This window comes from Camelus dromedarius, chromosome 9 (genome assembly GCF_036321535.1).
Source record: "Camelus dromedarius isolate mCamDro1 chromosome 9, mCamDro1.pat, whole genome shotgun sequence".
NCBI classification, from domain to species: domain Eukaryota; kingdom Metazoa; phylum Chordata; class Mammalia; order Artiodactyla; family Camelidae; genus Camelus; species Camelus dromedarius.
In genome coordinates this window covers 76,086,407-76,105,351 of record NC_087444.1, presented here as the reverse complement: position 1 = coordinate 76,105,351, position 18,945 = coordinate 76,086,407, and the positions used below count along the sequence as shown (strand labels likewise).

At 43.4% G+C, this 18,945-nt stretch overlaps 1 protein-coding gene across 1 annotated transcript; it reads right to left on the bottom strand.

Moving 5' to 3' along the window:
- Positions 1-81: 81 nt before the first annotated feature.
- LOC105092004 (zinc finger protein 160) lies at positions 82-17,358 on the bottom strand. Its single transcript, XM_064489765.1, has 4 exons — positions 17,178-17,358; positions 7,518-7,608; positions 6,143-6,269; positions 82-3,150 (listed from the first exon to the last, which is right to left on the bottom strand). The coding sequence occupies exons 2-4, from the start codon at positions 7,587-7,589 to the stop codon at positions 1,550-1,552; spliced, it is 1,800 nt and encodes a 599-aa protein (XP_064345835.1). The 5' UTR covers positions 7,590-7,608; positions 17,178-17,358; the 3' UTR covers positions 82-1,549.
- Between the last annotated feature and the right edge of the window lie 1,587 nt (positions 17,359-18,945).

Sequence of the window (18,945 nt, the reverse complement as noted above, 5' to 3'; positions counted from 1 at the left end):
TTAATCAAACAAAACACTGACAGGGTTTTGATGCTGAAATCTATACAATGCTGGTGAAAGAAACCAAAGACCACACAAATATACATACGTACTACAGCCATTTATTGGAAGGTGTAACACAGAAATGATGTCAAGTGATTGCAAACCGATAGATCGGCTTAATGTATTTTCTATCAAGATATTTTGTAGACACAAACAAGATTTTGCTAAAATTTTTATGGAAAGGCAAAGGAATTGGAATAGCTAAAACATCTGGAGAAGAATAAAAGCAACTTTATTAAAGGTATTAAAATAAAAAATTTTGAAAGGTAGGAAGTAATCAAGACTGGTATTTGTGGAGAGACATACAGACCAATGAAACAGGAGAACCCAGAAACTGCCCCCAACAAATACTTTCAACTGAGTTTTTTTGGGGGGTGGGGTGAGGGCAGTAATTAGGTTTCTTTCTTTTTTTAATGGCAGCACTGGGGATTGAACCCAGGACCTCTTGCATGCTAAGCATGCACTCTACCACTGAGCTATGCCCTCCCCCTGCCCCAAACAAGTTTTGCAAAGGTACCAAGAAAACTGAATGAAGAAAGAATTTTAAAATGATACTATATCAACTGATTTTCCATACTAGGAAAAAAAATCATGAAAGACTCCACCAAAACTTCACATCTGTACAAATATTAGCTCAAAACTGATCACAGCTTTAAATAGGAAATGTAAAACCATAGTACTTTAAGCTGTAAGAGATTTAGAAAAAGAAACCATAGGATAATATTCTCAGGACCTATCTCTATACTTTTGAGATCGATCGATCTATCTATCTATCTATCTATCTATCTAAGTTTTCACATATTTTGACTTTTCATTATTCTGTAGTATGTAACATCTCAGGTTAAAGCTGGAGAACTTAAGACTTAGTTATTCCTCATCTGAATGCTCTCCTGTGAGTTTTGTTGTGAAAAGTCATAAGAAATTTAAAATACTCATTATATTTAAAAGGTTTCTTTCTATTAGGAATTCTTTGGTGAATCCTGGGCAGGGGGAAACACTGTTGCTTACAGGCCTTTCTAGATTCAGTAAATTGGTCTGGTTTCTCTCTAGTATAAATGCTCTCATGACATCAAAGGCATGAATGTTTAATAAAAAGCCTTCCCACATGCATTATAATTCTAAGGTTGCTCTCCAGTAGGAATTTTGTGATGTTCTGTATTTTTTTGCGGGGGGGGGGGAGGTAGGTAATTAGGTTTATGTAGTTATTTTAATAGAGGTCCTGGGGATTGAACCCAGGACCTTGTGATGCTAAGCATGTGCTCTAACCACTGAGCTATACCCTCCCCCTTGTAGCTTTGATCTATGGATAAAAGCCTTTATAAGCACATTACATTCTTGGGTTTTCATCAAAGATGTATATACTGATGTCCAGTGAGTTGTGGAGTCTGAATATCCCCTCTGTCACATAATTACATTGATAGAATTTCTCTTTAGTATGGACTTTCTGACATCAATTCATGCTTGAACTGATAATAAATGCTTTGATCTGCTTGTTACATTGGTAATGTTACTTCTTCGTATGAAGTCTCCGAGTATGACTTACGAGGCTTGAGTTTTGAGTGAAGAGCTTGCCACATTCACTACATTTGTAAGGTTTCTCTCCTGTATGGACTTTCTTATGTCTGTTGAAGTTTGAGCAATGAATGAAGGATTTGCCGCACTGGTTACATTTGTATGGTTTCTCTCCGGTGTGAATTCTGCGATGGCTCGGAAGGCTGGAGCTCTGACTGAAGACCTTGCCACATTCGTTACATCTGTAAGGCTTCTCCCTCGTGTGGACGACCTGGTGGTACGTGAGACTGGAATACACACTGAACGCCTTGCCACACTCAGGACACTGGTAAGGCTTCTCTCCAGTGTGTACTCTCCGGTGACTTACAAGGCTTGACTTTTGTGTGAAGACCTTGCCACATTCGTCACACTTGTGAGGTTTCTCTCTCGTGTGGATTACCTGATGTCTGCTGAGATGTGAGCTCTGGTTAAAGGCTTTGCCGCATTCGGGGCATCTGTATGGTTTCAGTCCGGTGTGAATTCTGCGGTGACTGGACAGGCTGGAGCTCTGACTGAAGACTTTGCCACATTCGTTACATTTGTAAGGTTTCTCTTTTGTGTGGACAACCTGGTGATAATTAAGACTTGAAAATACGCTGAAGGCTTTGCCGCACTTGTGGCACTGGTAAGGCCTCTCCCCGGTGTGAACCCTGTGATGACGTATGAGGTGTGAGCTGTAACTGAAGGCCTTACCGCACACGTCACACTTGTAACGTTTCGCTCTTGTGTGGATTCTCTGATGCCGAGTGAGATGTGAGCTCTGATGAAAGGTCTTGCCACACTGAGTACACTGGTGAGGTTTCTCCCCAGTCTGGAGTCCCTGAGGGTGAGTCAGGCCTGACCACTCACAGAAGGCTTTGCCCCACTCATCACCTTGGTCAAGTTTCTCTCCAGTCTGAATTCTGCGATGACCTGCCAGGTGTGAACTGTGACTAAAGACGCCTCCACACGCGTCGCCTTTATTCCCTCTCTCTCTGGCATGGAGTATCTCAGGTCTGGTGGGGTGTGAGCCGCGATCCGCGGCTTGGTCAGACTCACCGCATTTGTAAGGTTCTTCACTCATGTGGGCTTTCTGCTCTTCTGTGAGTAAGGAAGAAGGCAAGAAACTGTTCCCACGTTCATCACAAATGTTGCTTTGGACACTAGGAAGAACTCTCTGAGGTGCTGCCGACAAGGAACCACTCGTGATAGACTTCTCGACTTCATTATAGTCGCAAAATTTCCCTTCAGTTTGAAATACCGGCAGTTCAGCCAGATGTGCCCCAAAGTTTGGTCCAGGCCTGTGGTCCACAGGCTTGTTCTCTTCATCTCTTGGACCACACTGATCTCTTCCACCAGTGAGGGGTGTTTTGCGGGTCCCAGGCACGCCTTTGTAGTTTCTTTTGTCATTTCTCCCCTGGTGCTCAGAGTCATGCTGATTTTTCCAGATTTCCCTGCAGCCGTCCTCTTGGGTGGCACGGTGCTCCTGACTTTCCAGAGACGCTGTGTGCAGTGTTTCCCCCGTATTATGGCTCTCTTTTGGTGGTGGTTCCTTGATCACACATTTAGGGGCAGTATCTACAAGACAGAAAGTACCACGTGTTTTCTCTTAATTGCAGTAGGTAAATAAATATTTCATTTTGAAGAACATAATCTTACACCACAAGTACTCAGTAGTTTAATAACAGTTAAGAAATGTCTTAGTCGTGATCTTCAATTTTTTAGGAAATACAAACGGTTAGTAAAGAAAGGTGGGGGGGGAGGGTATAGCTCAGTGGTAGAGCGCATGCTTAGCATGTATGAGGTCCTGGGCTCAGTCCCTTGTACCTCCATTAAATAAATAAATAAACCTAATTCCTCCCTGCCAAAAACAAACAACTTTGGAGAAGGCAAAGACTTAAAAAGACTTAAAAAAACCAAGGGCTCCTCTTCCAGAGCCAGCATACCACATGAGAACTGGAATTTATGTTAAGACCACTGCCTTTTTAACCATTAGGTCAGGTGAATACATAGGATTTTAAAGAATAAGAATTGGGGAAAGAAATCACCAGTCTGGTTTTATGCCTGCAGTTATTTCACAGCCGAGCAACAGAGCAGCCCTCTCTATGCAGTGCTCTTTAATTTTCCAGCAAACCAGGCGGAAGGCCCTCCACCAGGAAGCGAACTGACTAACGCTAAGGTCTCACACTTGGCGGTGTCCAGAACTCTGAGAAATTCTATTGTTTAAGTCACCAGGTTGATAGGGTTTGTTATAGAGGGCGAGGCTAAGACACAGGCCAAGGACTCATCTGGTTAAAAACATGACAGAAGGTTGACACATCTTACTAAACAAAGGGATTTTTGAGACTTGACTATAAAACCTGGAATATTCTGAGCCTTCTACCAGCACTAATCTATTTAAAAGCCTGGAGGTGAATTATCACTATTTTAAAATTAAGGACAGGAGGCACACAGGATTTATCTATCTAATACCCAATTTACAGAGCAAATAAGTTAGAGAAACAAGATTTGATCCTTGGCCTACAGGTTCCAAAGACACATTCTTTAAGCGTGACTGCCTACCCAGGTAGTGCAGATAAGTCACAGTCACTCTCAGGGGCCTAGAAATAAACACTTAAAAAAAAAGAAAAAATACACAAACAACAAGTTTACAGTGTACAGCACAGGGAACTATATTCAATATCTTGTTATAACCTATAATGAAAAAGAATATGAAAAGGAATATATGTATGTATGTGTATGACTGAGTCACTATGCCGTACACTAGAAATTGACACATTGTAAACTGACTATACTTCAATTAAGGAAAAAAGCTCCCTGCCCCCTCAAAACAGAAGTAATCTTAACATTCAAAGGAAGAAAGAAAGAAACAAACCAAATATGGGGGGGGAGAGAAAGAAATACTTTGATGGAGATGCCATAGCTGAGTCATATTCCAGAAATTGACAAACCATTGTAAACTGACTATACTTCAATTAAAAAAGAAAAGGTTCCTGCCCTCTCAAAAAAGAAGTAAATTTAACATTCAAAGAAAGAAAGAAAGAAAGAAAGAAAGAAAGAAAGAAAGAAAGAAAGAAAGAAAGAAAGAAACAAAGAAAGGAAGGAAGAAAGAAAGAAAGAAAGAAACCAAATACGGGGGAAAAAAGAAAGAAATACTTTGATGGAGATACCATAGCTGAGTTGTGTTCCAGAAATTGACACATTATAAACTGACTATACTTCAATTAAAAAAAAGCTCCTCCCCTCCTCACCAAAAAGAAGTAAACTTAACATTCAAATAAATAAACCAATCAAATGTGAGGGAAAGAAAAAAAGAGAGAAATCCTCTGATGGAAAAACCACAGCTGAGTTGCGCTGGAGCAGCGTTACACGGCCACCCTCAGGGATAATGGCGCCGTCATCTTCAGTATATGCTGCTTTATGTAGTGAGTGTCCTGAAAGAGCTATTCAGTGGATGAGTAGGGGCCTTTCCTTCCACAGTGAGAGTCACATGGTGGTGAGGGGTCAGGAAGGCAAAATGAATATGCTGGGAAGTGACGGCGGAGTCCACCCAGATCAAGGTACCGTGCGAACAAAGGCCAGGGGATTGAAAGGTCGAGGGTGGGGAGGAGGAAGGACTGGGCATGGGGCAGTGTCTGTACTGGCCCATCTGTGGGACCAGAAATGTACCAGGGCTGTTAAAACTGTGACCTTGGGAGAGAAGAGAAACTGATTTAGCAAGGAGCGTAACACTGGCCGTTTCTTAACCTTAGGGCACAGGGCAGAAGGGAAGGGATCTGAAAGGGAGGGTGTGAGATGATGATGAGGGAAGAAACCAGGTTTAGTGACACAGAACAGAATCACTGCCACCTGGGGCTGGGGGTCCTGGAGGTGGGGAGAGGTTGGTAGAAGGGGACAAAGTTTCAGTCATAAGATGAATAAGGGCTGGAGATTCAATGTATCACATGACTACTATGGTGGATAATACTATAAAACTGAAATTTGCTAAGGAAGTAGAAATTAAGTGTTCTTACCAAAAAAAAAGAAAAAAGGTGATATGTGAGGTAACATATGCATTAATGAACTCGATTGGGAATCCTTTCACAGTGTACATGCATATCAGATCATCATGTTGTACACTTAAGAAATATCACAATTTTATTTGATAACTACCTGAATAAACTAAAAAAAACAAAAAACAAAAAAAACACCCCAATTTCAAAAGTTCATCCACTGGTTGTCTCCTCCTGAATGCAGAGGGAAGAGTCTAATATGCAGACATTTAGCTTTCTTCCGAGAATGACTGAATCAAAAGCACAGGGGTGGAGAAGAGGAAGGTGGATATTTTAAGTTTGCTGTAAAGTTTTATGTGTATTTAAGCTCTAGAACCACCCTTGATCATGAAATGGGCAGATCATACACAGAAAGGACAAGTTTTAAGTCCGGCTGCTGCCTGAGAAAGCTTTTCATGAGTGAGTCAACAGGGCTTTGAGCTCAGCCAGGCAATGTCAGGGCTCCCAAGGGGCACACGAGGAAAAACACAAAGATACCCAAGAGCAGATCCCAACTTCTGGAGGGCAGTTCTCCTCACCCACAGAGATCAGGTTCCTGTAGGTCTCCAACATCACGTCCCTGTATAAGGTCCGCTGAGCAGGGTCCAGGCACTCCCACTCCTCCGGAGAGAATTCGATGGCCACATCCTTGAATGTCAACCATCGCTGAAAAGAAAACACATCTCACCAAAGGAGCCATATGGAGTCGTCTCCTTCACACAAAATGAAAGGAGGAGAGAGCAGTAAGGAGCAATTCAATTGAAATGAGTGTTGTTACAGATCCGCTTACTGGATTTCTGAGCAATTGCATGTCCCTCATTTTGGCTTATTATACTTTTCCGTAAGAGGTTATGATAGCCTCTATGTCAGTGTGGATTTCCCACTTTTGTGGACAATACAAGAAATACACACACACACACAAAAAACACAGGATTATGTATATAGAAATGTGAGACATTACGTTCCACACACCAAGTAACATTCAATGTCTAGAAGAACTACAGCATGAGCGACATCTTCAGAGATGATAACGTCCACAGTGGCTTTAAAGAAACTTCAGAGTCTAAGATCGTGATGAGGGCAACAGTAAGGTTGAAGTGTCTGAATACTTTCATGTGCTATGACTCTAAATGCTTTACGTGTATTAACTCGTATAATAACATAATAGAAAATTTATTCTAATTATTTCTGGTCCTATCCCTCTTAAGGAAGACACAGAAATTCTGAGACACCTGCCTCTGGTCAAACTGCTAAATACAGTAGAGCACGTGTATAAACCCAGGTGTTTATGTTTTAAAATGAAACCTAAAGAATTTAAGTTATGTTAAAGCATCCAAAGTACATTGACAGAGGGTTCCCTGAGGAAACTTGAAACAAGTTCAAAGCTAACAATGTGGAATGGCATAAAATGGCATTACACACAACATTATAAACTGACTACACTTCAATTAAAAAAAATTTTTTTAGAAAATCCATCATATACACTTGCACACACACACACGTAAACGTTAACTCTTATTACTATTTAACCCGTGAATGTCATAGTGTAGAAACAGTTTAAGGCAATGGAAAATACTTAAGATATAATTTCAACAAGTAAATAATATATAACTTATAAATAATGATATGTATTTCATACAAACCATGGGCTTGGGCATCCACGTACTTACGCACACACAAATATACACTTAAATTTACAGGACCACGGTGGAGCCTCTTCACAGGGTCCACGTCACTGGGTGATCATAAGACAGAATCCAAGTGAGGCTGACAGGCACTGAGGGAGGGTCCTGGGTGAGTGTGAACGTACAGGTGTCAGGCAGGATACTTCAGAGTTACACAGGATTAGCGAGTCCAAAGAAGGGCATTTCAGGAAGGACAGACAAAAACAATCGACTGAGAACATGACTTTACCTGAGACAGAGTCTTTCTTGACCTCTTTTCTTTCCTTTTCCTTCTCTTCCTGGCTTCTTCCTCGGGGAACATGAGTCTTCAGAATTCAATCCTGAAAGTTGGAAAAATGTCCTTTAATGCTGAGAATCAACACACCCCTTCCTGCGCCACAACCACACACACAGGGGAGACCTCACCACGTGGAACAGACAGTCCCCTGCTGCCCACTGTCCCAGGAGGGACTCAGGACAGGACACTCCACACACAGACCAACAAAGGAGTTTCTCCACAGTGTCCTTCAGATCACGCTCCCCTCCTGGTGATGTTACAGAAACCTGAATCCCGTAGAGAGACCAAGCAACACTCGGAGGGTTGGAGTACTCACGTTTATTACGCTGGCGGGCCCAGAGGAGTTAACACTCCAAGCTCTGGACCCCATCTGTAGGTTTACACAGACTCTTACAGGGTTTTAGGAACAAAGAAATCACGTGGTCTTGGGTTTTTGCGCTGCTGGTGGGGTGGGGAAGGGTTAACTTCAGTTTCCCAAGAGCAAGCTGTTTTACAGAAGCAGATAAGCAGTGTCCCTGCCTGAGAGGCTTCCATAGTCTGTCCTTGTGAGCTTGTCCTCTGTAGTGAGCCCCTCACCCACACCCCTCACCCACACGGCAGCAGTGGGTGCCTCAGCTGGGCCCGACAGCCCCTTCAGGTCACAGACCAGGCCCTGAGCCATCCCCACGCAGAGCAGAGCCCCCTCACCTCTCCTAGGGGCTGATCTCAGCCTCATAAATGGAGGACCCAGAACCTCGGTGCTCAACACAGGATACAGATCAGAATCACCTGGGGCACCTTCAGCGTTACTGGGGCTAGGCCCCAGCCAACTATTTGAAAAGAATCTCTATCAGGAGGGTACTGAACACATATATGCAAAATGCCTCAGTGATCCAATGTGCAGCCTGGTTGAGCATCATTTAAGGAAGCAAACCCAGCACCCCTCCCACCTTCTGATTCTCTTCTCCTCGTGGCAAATTGCTGTCACCAGGATCCAGCCATGAAGGAGCAGAAGAAAACACACCAAGTGGACAATATGGACCAGAGCTGGGGGTGCGGGTGTGGCTCATGTGTCTAATGGGAGGAAGAGGGAGGTCAGAGGAGGCTCTACTCAGATGACATCAGAACAAAGATCTGGGGGAGGAGGGGTGTTTGCCTGTATTTAATTTTATTTCTTTTTAAATATTTTTTTTGGGGGAAGGGGAGGTAATTAGGTTGGTTTGTTTGTTTATTTAATTTTATTTTTACTGGAGGTACTAGGGATAGAACCCAGGACCTTCTGCATGCTAAGCATGCATTCTATTACTGAGCTATATCCTCCCTACTTCGTTCTTTTAATTTTTTTTTTTCATTTTTGGAGGACTAGGGCCCATTTTGAATTCTAATGACAACTGAGCACTCCATCCAAGAACTGCCACACACAGACACACACTGAATCTTAGTAATCATTTCAGGGGTCAGTGCTGCTCAGATTCAGAGTTTCTGCTTTAGTCCATCATCTCCTTGTTGAGGTGGACTCACTGAGTCCTACAGAGGGAGTCACTTCACCCAGCTATCCTGATAAGGCCTGAGTTGAGTGAGCAGAGCCGAGTGGAACTCAATTCTGAAGCGGCGGCCTGCACTGGGCACGGTTTATCCTTATCACTCTTCTCCCTTAAAAATTCCAGGTCTACGGCCATACCGCCCTGAATGCGTCTGATCTCAGAAGCTAAGCAGGGTCAGGTCTGGTTAGTACTTAGGAGGGGGTGGGTATAGCTCCCCTAAGTGGTGGATCGCGTGCTTAGTATGTGCGAGGTCCTGAGTTCAATCCCCAGTACCTCCTTCAAAAAAAAAAAAAAAAAAAAAATTCAGGACCATCTTTCACCTGTGCCTGAGCAAAGGGAACTTCTATTTCAAATCTGGTCACACTGATCTCAAGCACTAAACTCCTCTTTTCCAGAAAAATCACAGTAAAACATTTACAGAATACATTATTTTGAATACACACCAACTGCTGCTGACAACTGCAAGAGGGTCACCTAGAGAAATAAGCTCTGAGCAAACTGCTTCATCATGAATTGTGGGGCTCTGCTGGAAGAAGGTACCAAGTCAATCCAGCCCATCCTTCAATATCTGCAGGAAGTAGACAAGAGACTTGAGGGGAACATCTACTGGATAGCCCACAGTTCACTCTTTAGTAACTCACACACAAAGGAAGAAAACGGGATTTTACAGAAATAGGTTAAACTAGGTTTAGATAAATCACTGGGGATTGAACCCAGCACCCTGTGTATTCTGAGCACGCACTCTACCACCAAGCTACAAGCCTCCTCCCTGAAGTAGGTTTAGATTGTTAAGATAAAAGATCATTTACATTCTTACCAAGTATACTCTGGAACAGGCTAAAATTCTTTGCCACGTTCCAAGAAAGGTTTCCAACAAATAGCAGAGAGCCTGCAGGCCTCAGTCTGTACTGGACACAATTTAAAAGGGAAATCATTTAAAAACTGAAGGGAAAAAAAAAAAAACCCTAATGAATCATGTAGTCAAAACTTATAAAAATAAGGATATGTCATATTTTGAAAGGGATGCCTTGAGCTGTTTACGGGAGGCCATCAAAGTTTTTGTTAGAAGTTAAAAAATTATTTATAAAAATAGTATAAATTGAATAAACTAAGATTTATTTCAAACGTCAAAAAAGCAATGAATTATTAACAGACACACTACTATTTATAAAACAGATAAACAACAAAGACCTACTGTAGAGCACAAGGAACTATATTCAATATCTTGTAATACCTTATAATAAAAAAGAATCTGAAAAGGAGTATATATGTATAACTGAATTATTTTGCTGGCCACTTGAAACTAACACAACATTGTAAATCAACTATACTTCAATAAAAAAAAATAAATTTAAAAATCAGGGGGTGGGGGTGGGTACAGCTCAGCGGTAGAGCACCTGTTTAGCATGCATGAGGTCCTGGATTCAATCCCTAGTACCTCCATTAAAAATAAAAATACAAAATACAAAATAAAATCATTTCCTTCAAAAAATGAATTAAATGCAAAAGAATTAGGAAGAAAAAAGTAAATCCATTATGAAAAACAACAGCACTTTCCGCGTTCCTTTAAAAAGGCACCACGTAATGACAGTCATTTCTTGCCCTACTTCTCATTCCCCCGCCCACCCCATGCCAGGAAAGGGTAAGGGGGTGCCCCATAGCCACCTGAGTCAAGTTATTGTCCCGTGGCCAAAAAAGGACCACAAATGGAAGTTGTCTTCTGATACAAGTAATTACAAAATGCACAAGACTTTTAGGAAGTTTTGCAAATGGCATTCTCACTTGCATAATTTAACCAAATTTTAAATGCATTACCTTATAAAGACACAAATAAATATCTCATCACTTAATCCTCCACAGTAATCAACTCGTCGCTCCTCTGCCTCCCACTTTCTTCGGGACTACATATTTCCCTCTCATTTCTGTGCTTTTCTGTGTTCTCTCCTGCCCTGCTGTTTCTCCCCGTCTCTGAATTCCTCCTCTCACAACTGTTCCACTCTATTCTGGCAACTTGTTCCCTCTCTTGTAGCTCTTTCTCCTCACTCTCCCTGATTGTCTCAAATCTTCATGTATTTCTGCCTCTTCGCCTATCTTCGCTCTCTGTTACGTTCGCTCTGTCCCTGCTGGCCCGCCTTGTCCCCACCTTCTGGCACCCTCGGCTTGCTGTGCTTTTCCCTTGCTGTTTCCCTTTCTGTTCTAGTCTCCCACTGTCCCTTCTTTCTGTACCAGCACAAAGTTCTGTCTGCCCCACTCTTTTATCCTTCCTCCCCATTCTCTGTAAAATACCTCCTTTCTTACCCATGCTCCTCGTGCTGATCAAGGGCCCCCTCTCCCTATTTTGCTCCTGTTCATCTCCCTGGAGAGCTCCCCCTGCTTACTCTAAATATCTTCTTTTCTCCCCCTGCTAATTTCTCAGCTTATTCTTCCTTACTGTGAAACAGAACAAAGAAAACCTCGTCTAAAATGGAGTCTGGAGGCCTTAAGGGAAAGCCCTCACGCACCATCACTGGAAGTCAATTACAAACTCCAGGGAGAAGACATCAATTAACGGACCTCAACGGAATTCTCCTTACCCAGCAACAAGCCCAGCCAATAGGAAACGCCTTCCATCGGGAAACGCCTTCCGCTGTGAACTTTTGCTTTCCTTCAATGGACTTCTCTTCAAAACAACCACTCCCAAATTCCTTCTTTTTCTCTATAAAGCAACATTCCTCTCATTCGCTGATTGTACTTGCCTATGGTTTTTTGCTAGTTTGCCTGTCCTGTTATTGCAATTCCTTTTCTATTCCTGAATAAACCCACTCTGCCCGTAAAATAACTGGCTGTTTTACCCTTTAGGACAACTCTTACTGTCTCTTCACAAGTTCCTCCTCTATCCTTCACTGTGCCATCTGTTTATGGTTCTCCCTTACTCCTCTTTTCTCATTTTTCTAACTCTCAGTGGGTCTGACTCTCCTTGATTTCTCTTGCCCAGGAATGGGACGGAATTAAAAGCCCGCCTATTAATTCCACATTAATAGAGCACATTATCCAGTGGGCTGGCATTTGGGACAGAAAAACTCTTGGGTGTCTCAAGACAGGCCCTTTTTAGTCACCTGCCCCCACGCAAGGTGACCAACAAGGGGAGGCCAGGGTAGCGGAAGGACCCAGAGGAGGGTGCGAGGGGACGAAAAAGGGGTGTGTTTCAAGAACGGGGCGGGCTCTCCAGGATCCCAGGATCAGAAAGAGGAAACGGCCTCTCCTGAAGCGGGGCGATCGGCGCAGCCCTCCAGGGGCGGAGCGGCAAGGCTCGCGGGTGCGAAGGGCACGGATTCAGCTCGCGGACTTCAAAACGAAACGTCAGCGGCCCCTCCCTCCCGCCGCTCCGCATTCACTTTGGGTGGCGGACGCCTGCCGGGATTTTAAAATCCTTAGCGACCCTCAGATCCCGGTATGGAGGAAGGGCGGAGTACAGTAAAGCGCAGGTTTAAACAAGAAAGATGAGACTTACGCTTGCTAGGGTGAACTCCGCTCCCGGTAACCGCTTCCGGGTCTGCAGGAAACGGCGCGCTGGCGCGAAGGAAGAGGCGGGGCGACCTGCAGGCGGGGCCTGGACGGGACGGGAACGTAGAGGCGTGGAAAGAGACAGGGCTGGGGCGGGGCCAGAGCAGGGGCGGGGAGAGAGGCCAGGCTGGGGCGGGGCCAGGGTTCCTCTCGCTGTCCTCCTGGGTTTTCAAAGGTTTGTAAATGCATCACTCTGTTTCTTCTTCTGTGAAGCCTCGTTGCTTCCTGCTAATTTTAAGTTACTGTTGAAACCGAGTAGGACATTCGGGAACTCTCTTGGGTGTACATCTTTTCTGTGTCTCCCTGTCTTGTTTGTAGGAAATAGGCTTCAGCCTCTTAGACCTTCCTTCAGTACTAGAGGGCAGATTCAAACAGTTACTAGTGAGGGGAGGCTGAAACAAAGGAGGAGCAGTCAAGAAACGATAAGCTAACAATTAAAGCAGGATCCTGGTTCCTCAAGGAATATACAACACGTCTTTGCGTTCTACTGGAACTAAGTGCCTCCCTCCCCCAGCAAGTGGAGGATGGTAACTTCAGGCTGAGTACAAGATTCCTGAAACACCACCCTGTTACCTCACCACCAACACACCCTTCAGCCCTCAGCCCAAATTTTGCCTATAAAAACTTCTCCCCACAAACCATCAGGGAGTTCGGGTTTTTTGAGCATGACCCACTCTTTCTCCTTACTTGACCCTGCAATACAACTTTCTCTGCTCCAAGCTCTGACCTTTTGGTTTGCTTGACCTCACTGTGCTTCCAGCATATTTGGTAACACTGTCTCTAAAAGGCTTGTTTTTTTTTTTTTTTTTTTTGGAGGTACTGGGGATTGAACCCAGGACCTCCTATATGCAAAGCATATGCTCTACCACTGAGCTACAATCTCCCTCCACCCCCAACAGTTTTAACATAAAAGCTACAGTTGTGTGCACCATTCATATTAGAACCTAAAATGTTTTCTTCTTCACAGTTGAAAACTATTTAAATCAAAAGCTATTTTGATGAGCACGTTGGAGTCCTGCCAGTGAGGCTGAAGCAACACTGTGGTCTGCGGAATCCATGTGGCGTGGTGGTTGGATCTAGCTACTTTCCTGCAATTAAAATTAATTTCACCATTCACCTCTGAGTCAGAGACGCAACCCTGTACTTGATTTTAGAGACTTTCATGTGGAGAAGACTTGAGAATGGGACATGGAGGGCTAAGGCAATTTAGGCCACCAATCATTACTTTAGAAAAAGCAATAAATTTTAAAAGTAGATTAAATTGCATTGTTTGTTCTTTTTATACTTATTATGTTGTTCCATACTTGAGATGAATTATGCTCAAATACATTTGAGGTAAACGTCACTGGCATCATAATAAGATCACAAGTTAATAATTTCTAAATATACAGTCATTTCAAATTCACTTTACACTCATTCTGAAGGTAATTAGAAAACATTTTTTGTTTAAAATTTGTCATTTTATTTGTTTTCTATTTCTGGGTGTTCTGTCAGATGTGGATAAGAAAGCCTGTAAATAATAATTCTTAGAACACACTTCAACATATTTTCACCTAAAAAGTAATTAATTTTGAGTATTTCTAAGGGTAGCAATACAGAAGTATATATTTTATATAAACCCTAATGAAAGTAAAACTAGATTTTCAAATTTCTAATAGCCTAATTTTTGCAGTCAATAATTTTTATGGCATTATCTGTGAGTTACTTCTACTATGAAATAGGTATTTTTCTTGCATCCTTACTTGTGGGAGATTTCACCATAGAGAAATGGTAATCAATTAAAATATGGTAGGTAATATTTTGATAGGAAAAAATTAGCATATTTAAGATGTTTTCAGGTAAAATAAGCAGAAGGTTCTGGCATGGCCCAAAGGTGGATACCTAACAATATAATAGCACTTCAAAAAAATATGTGATGTCTGAGATGGATTTTGAGATCTTCAGAAGGTAGATTATTCTGTGTGATGTGATATGGCTTACCAGCCATTGAAGGGCAGCAGAATATGCCATCCCAAAATATGCCCCTCTGGCGTAAGAATTATTTTGAGCTGATACAGCAGACATAGATGAAGCTCTGGAAACAGAGTAGATATTACCCTTTTGAGCAGAACTATTTACAGTAGCCAAGACAGGGAAGCAACCTAAATGTCCACTGTCAGGTGATGGATAAAAAAAAGATGTGGAATATATACACAATAGGCTATTACTCAGCCATAAAAAATAATGAAATAATGCTGTTTGCAGCAACATGGATGAACCTGGAGATCATCCTACTAAGTGAATTAAGGAGAAAGAAAAAGAAAAATACCATATGGCATCACTTATATGTGGAATCTTTAAAAAAAAAAAAGACACAAATTAACTTATTTACAAAACAAAGACAGACTCACAGACAGAAAACAAACATGGTTACCAAGGGGGAAAGATGGTGGGGAGGGATAATTTGTGAGTTCAGGATTTGTAGATACACACTACTATATATAAAATAGATAAACAACAAGGTCCTACTATATAGCACAGGGAGCTATATTCAATATCTTTTAATAACATATAATGGAAAACAGTCTGAAAGAGGGTATATATATATATATATATGTATAAATGAATCACTATGCTGTACACCAGAAATTAACACAAGATTATAAATCGACTATAGTTCAATAAAAAAGTAGCCTTTAAAAATTTTTATTTGTTTTGGAGGAAAGGTAACTAGGTTTACTTATTTATTTATTTGATGGAGGTACTGGGGATTGAACCCAGGAGCTAGTGCATGCTAAGCATGCTCTCTACCACTGGAGCTATACCCTCCACCCACTCAAGGACTAATTGTTTTTTCTTGAGGACACGCTTGTAATCAGTTGTATCTGTTCATATTACAGGGTGAGATTTTTCTTGCAGTCTGTGCAGTCTTTAGGTTGTGATGCACACTGCTTTCTGGTTTAATGCTTACTTAATAATAAAATTTAATAATTTTCTAAAATTGAAGTATAGTTGCCTTATAATGTGTTAGTTTCTGGTGTACAGTATAGTGATTTGGTTGTACATATATATATTTCTTTTCATGTTCTTTTTCATTACAGGTTATTACAAGCTATTGAATATATAGTTTCCTGTGCTATACAGTATGTTCTTCTTGTTAACCTATTTTGTATACAGCAGTTTGCATCTGCTAATCCCAAACTCCTAATTTATCCCTCCCCACTCCTTTCCCCTTTGCTAACCATAGGTATGTTTTCTGTGTCTGTGAGTCCATTTCCGTTTTGCAAGTTCATTTGTGTCTTTTTTTTAGATTCCACATACAAATGATACTTATTTTTCTCTGCCTGACTTAGTATAATCTCTAGGCCCATCCATGTTGATGCAAATGGTATTATTTTATTCTTTTTTATGACTAGTATGCCGCAACTTCTGTCAATGGACATTTAGGTTGCTTCCATGTCTTGGCTATAAAATTGCTTTCTCTCTCTGCCACCTTGGTGGAGAGGAGTTCTGGGTTGTCAGAAGACGGTTTTTATTTTTAATTATATTACCCCACACCACCCGCTGGCAAAAAGAGCTTTGACTTAAACCGCTTTCAACTAACGCGGAAACATCTCAACTTATAAGTGGCCCTCGCAACTCTAATCTTTTTCTTAAAATTACTTGAAACATTAAGTTAAAATAGCGAATGAGGAAGCGGCTGGAGCCTTGGGACATCAAAGAGATTCAAAGAACCCAACAACAGAGGACCAAGCGCCGCCCGGCAGAAAAACAGCTCTGAAAAGCCCCGGGCGCGCGGCGGAGCCAGACAAGGCTCCCTCCAGGCCCGGCCCCGCCCCTCCCACATCTCGCTTTCAGTCCAATCCCGGCCGCTGCCGCGCTGCGCCCCGCCCCTTATCAGCCCCGCTCCACCCACCTCTCACTTTCAGTCCAGTTACGGCCGCAGCCCGCGCCCCGCCCCTCGTTGGCTCCGCCTGCTGGGCGACCGCGCAGGCGCAGTTTCCTGCACACCCGGAAGCGGAGCGAGGGGCGCTGTCGGTCTTTCAGGTCCATCCGGAGTCTTTGAGACTCCCCCGGGGCCCCAGTCCGCCCCACCTGAGGTTCAGGAATCCTCACGTACGTTAAAAACCCCTTCATCAGCTCGTTCCGCGCCCGGTAAGTCCTGGCAGCAGTGAGACGTTCTAGGCCTGATTGCATCGTGCGGGTCAGCGGGTCCGCGTCTAGTTCGAGTTAAAATCGCTCTGAAGCGGGTCCCCGCCCTGGCCTTTCTGCCTTCTGCTCAGGTAGACGCTGCTTGCTGCGTCACTTTCCTGCTTAAACCCTTCAGTGACTTGCACAGGCTCCATCCCCTCTCCCTCCCCGCCGTGCCGGGTAAACTCCTCACTTCGGAGGTGGATTCTCGTCCTCCACTTGGTCCTTCCAGGGCAGAGATGGCCGTGCAGACCCGGAGGCCACATCTCGTTGGCCTTGGGGTTGTGCAGATACCACTCCTCTCCTGACACCCTCCCCTTCTGCGCGTCCTCTGGGTCAGGCCCCTCCCCTCCCTAGTCGTCCACTTTGCACTCACCGCCTTGGGGGAGATCTCTGACCCATGCGCTGGGGGAGGTGCCCTGTACCCGTCCGGTGACATTCTTTGTTTTCTTCGGCACGAAACGCGTCTCACTGGCTGTGCTTGCCGTGGTGTTTACATTCCCGAAGCCCCACTGGAAAGTGCTCTTTCTTGGGCAAAGGAGATCTTTATCCCATACCTGTGAATGTGCAGAGGCAGTGGGTGGAGCAGGGTCTGAGGAAGAATGAGAAAGACTGAGAGAGGCAAACAATGAAAAAGGGTGAAACAGAGGATAGGGCAGATGGACGTGGGCATACAGTAAGAAAAAAAGAGTGAACCAGGGGAAGAAACCTAGATAAAAAGGCATCTCCAGAAAGACAGAGGGTTGCAAACTGGACAAGAGAGACTGATCAGCGGTAGGAGGGGCAGATACACCAAACTGAGAGAGTGTGGAAGGAATAAAAGAGTTAGGGCCATGGAAAACGGAGAGACGTGGTGCTGGGACAGAAAGTGGGGTGAGAGGTGGCAGGGGGAGCAGAGGGTGAAACAGCAGCATCCCTTCAATGCCTTCCCACTGCCTTCAGGAAAATCCTCCTTTAAAAAAATTGAAGTATAGTTGATTTACAATGTGTTAGTTTCTGGTGTACAGCATAGTGATTCAGTCATACACATGTATATTATTTTTCATGTTCTCTTTCATCACAGGTTATTACAGGATATTGAGTATAGTCCCCTGTGCTCTACAGTAGGACCTGCTTGTTTATATTTCTAAATCTAGTGGTTTATTCTTGGTCATCATCCTGTCCTATCAAAAACTTGTTGCACTCCCTCTTCTGGAAGCACTTTATTCTTGGCTTTCACATCACACTATTTTTAGGAAGTAAATCTGTCTACCAATCAGCCATTTTAATTTTCTTCTCCCTGTTCACCCCTGGGTTCTTTGGAATTCCCTGGTCTCTGACTGCAGGGAAGTATCCCTGGGCTTAGGCCTTGCACTTCTCTTCTCTGCACCTTTTCCAAGGCAGGACTTTATTTATTTTTACTTTTTTTAGTGAAGGTACTTGGGACTGAACTCAGAACCTTGTGCATGCTAAGCATGCGCCCTACCACTGAGCTATACCTGACCCTCCCATCTCGTGACTTTCAACACTGTCTCCTTTCCCCTCTCCATGCAGACTTCTCCTCTGAAATCAGAGTCCTGTATCCAGCTGTCTCCTCGACATCTCTGCTGGCACATCTAACTGGCATCTTCACCTTCATGCGTCCAAAAATGACCCCCTGAACTCTCCTGGATGTGTTCTCTTGCAGTCCTCCCACATCTCAGTATAGGGCGACTCTGCACTTCCAGGGGCTTAGGTGAGCATCTCAGAATGTTTTTCGTTTTGTTTAAATGGAGGTACTGGGATTGAACCCAGGACCTTGTGCATGCTAAGCACACACTCTACCACTTAGCTCTACCCTCCCCACCAGCATGTTTTAAAAATACACAAGAGATTACCTGCTAGTGTTTTAACTAAAGACAAAATAAATTTAAAAATAGACGTTTGCTTAAAATGTATAGGGAAACACATGGTTTCTAAAAATCTCCTGGGTATGGGGAAGTGTTTGAAGACCAAGGCCCTTTCTTAGCTGCTTCTTCTAACACTCTTCTGATCTCATCTCCTCCTAGCCCCCTCTGCACTCACTCCACTCCAGCCACACAGGCCTCTTTGCCCTTGCTGGGGCCAGAGATGCCCCTACCTCAGGGCCTTCCCATGGCGACCCTCTGCCTAGAAATCTATGACCC

Coding starts and splice junctions, on each gene's coding strand:
- LOC105092004 (XM_064489765.1), bottom strand. CDS start 7,589: ATGTTCCCCGAGGAAGAAGCCAGGAAGAGAAGGAAAAGGAAAGAAAAG. Junction 6,270..7,517: donor CAAGAAAGACTCTGTCTCAG/GTAAAGTCATGT, acceptor TTTTCTTTTCAG/CGATGGTTGACATTCAAGGA. Junction 3,151..6,142: donor CAGGAACCTGATCTCTGTGG/GTGAGGAGAACT, acceptor TCTGTCTTGTAG/ATACTGCCCCTAAATGTGTG.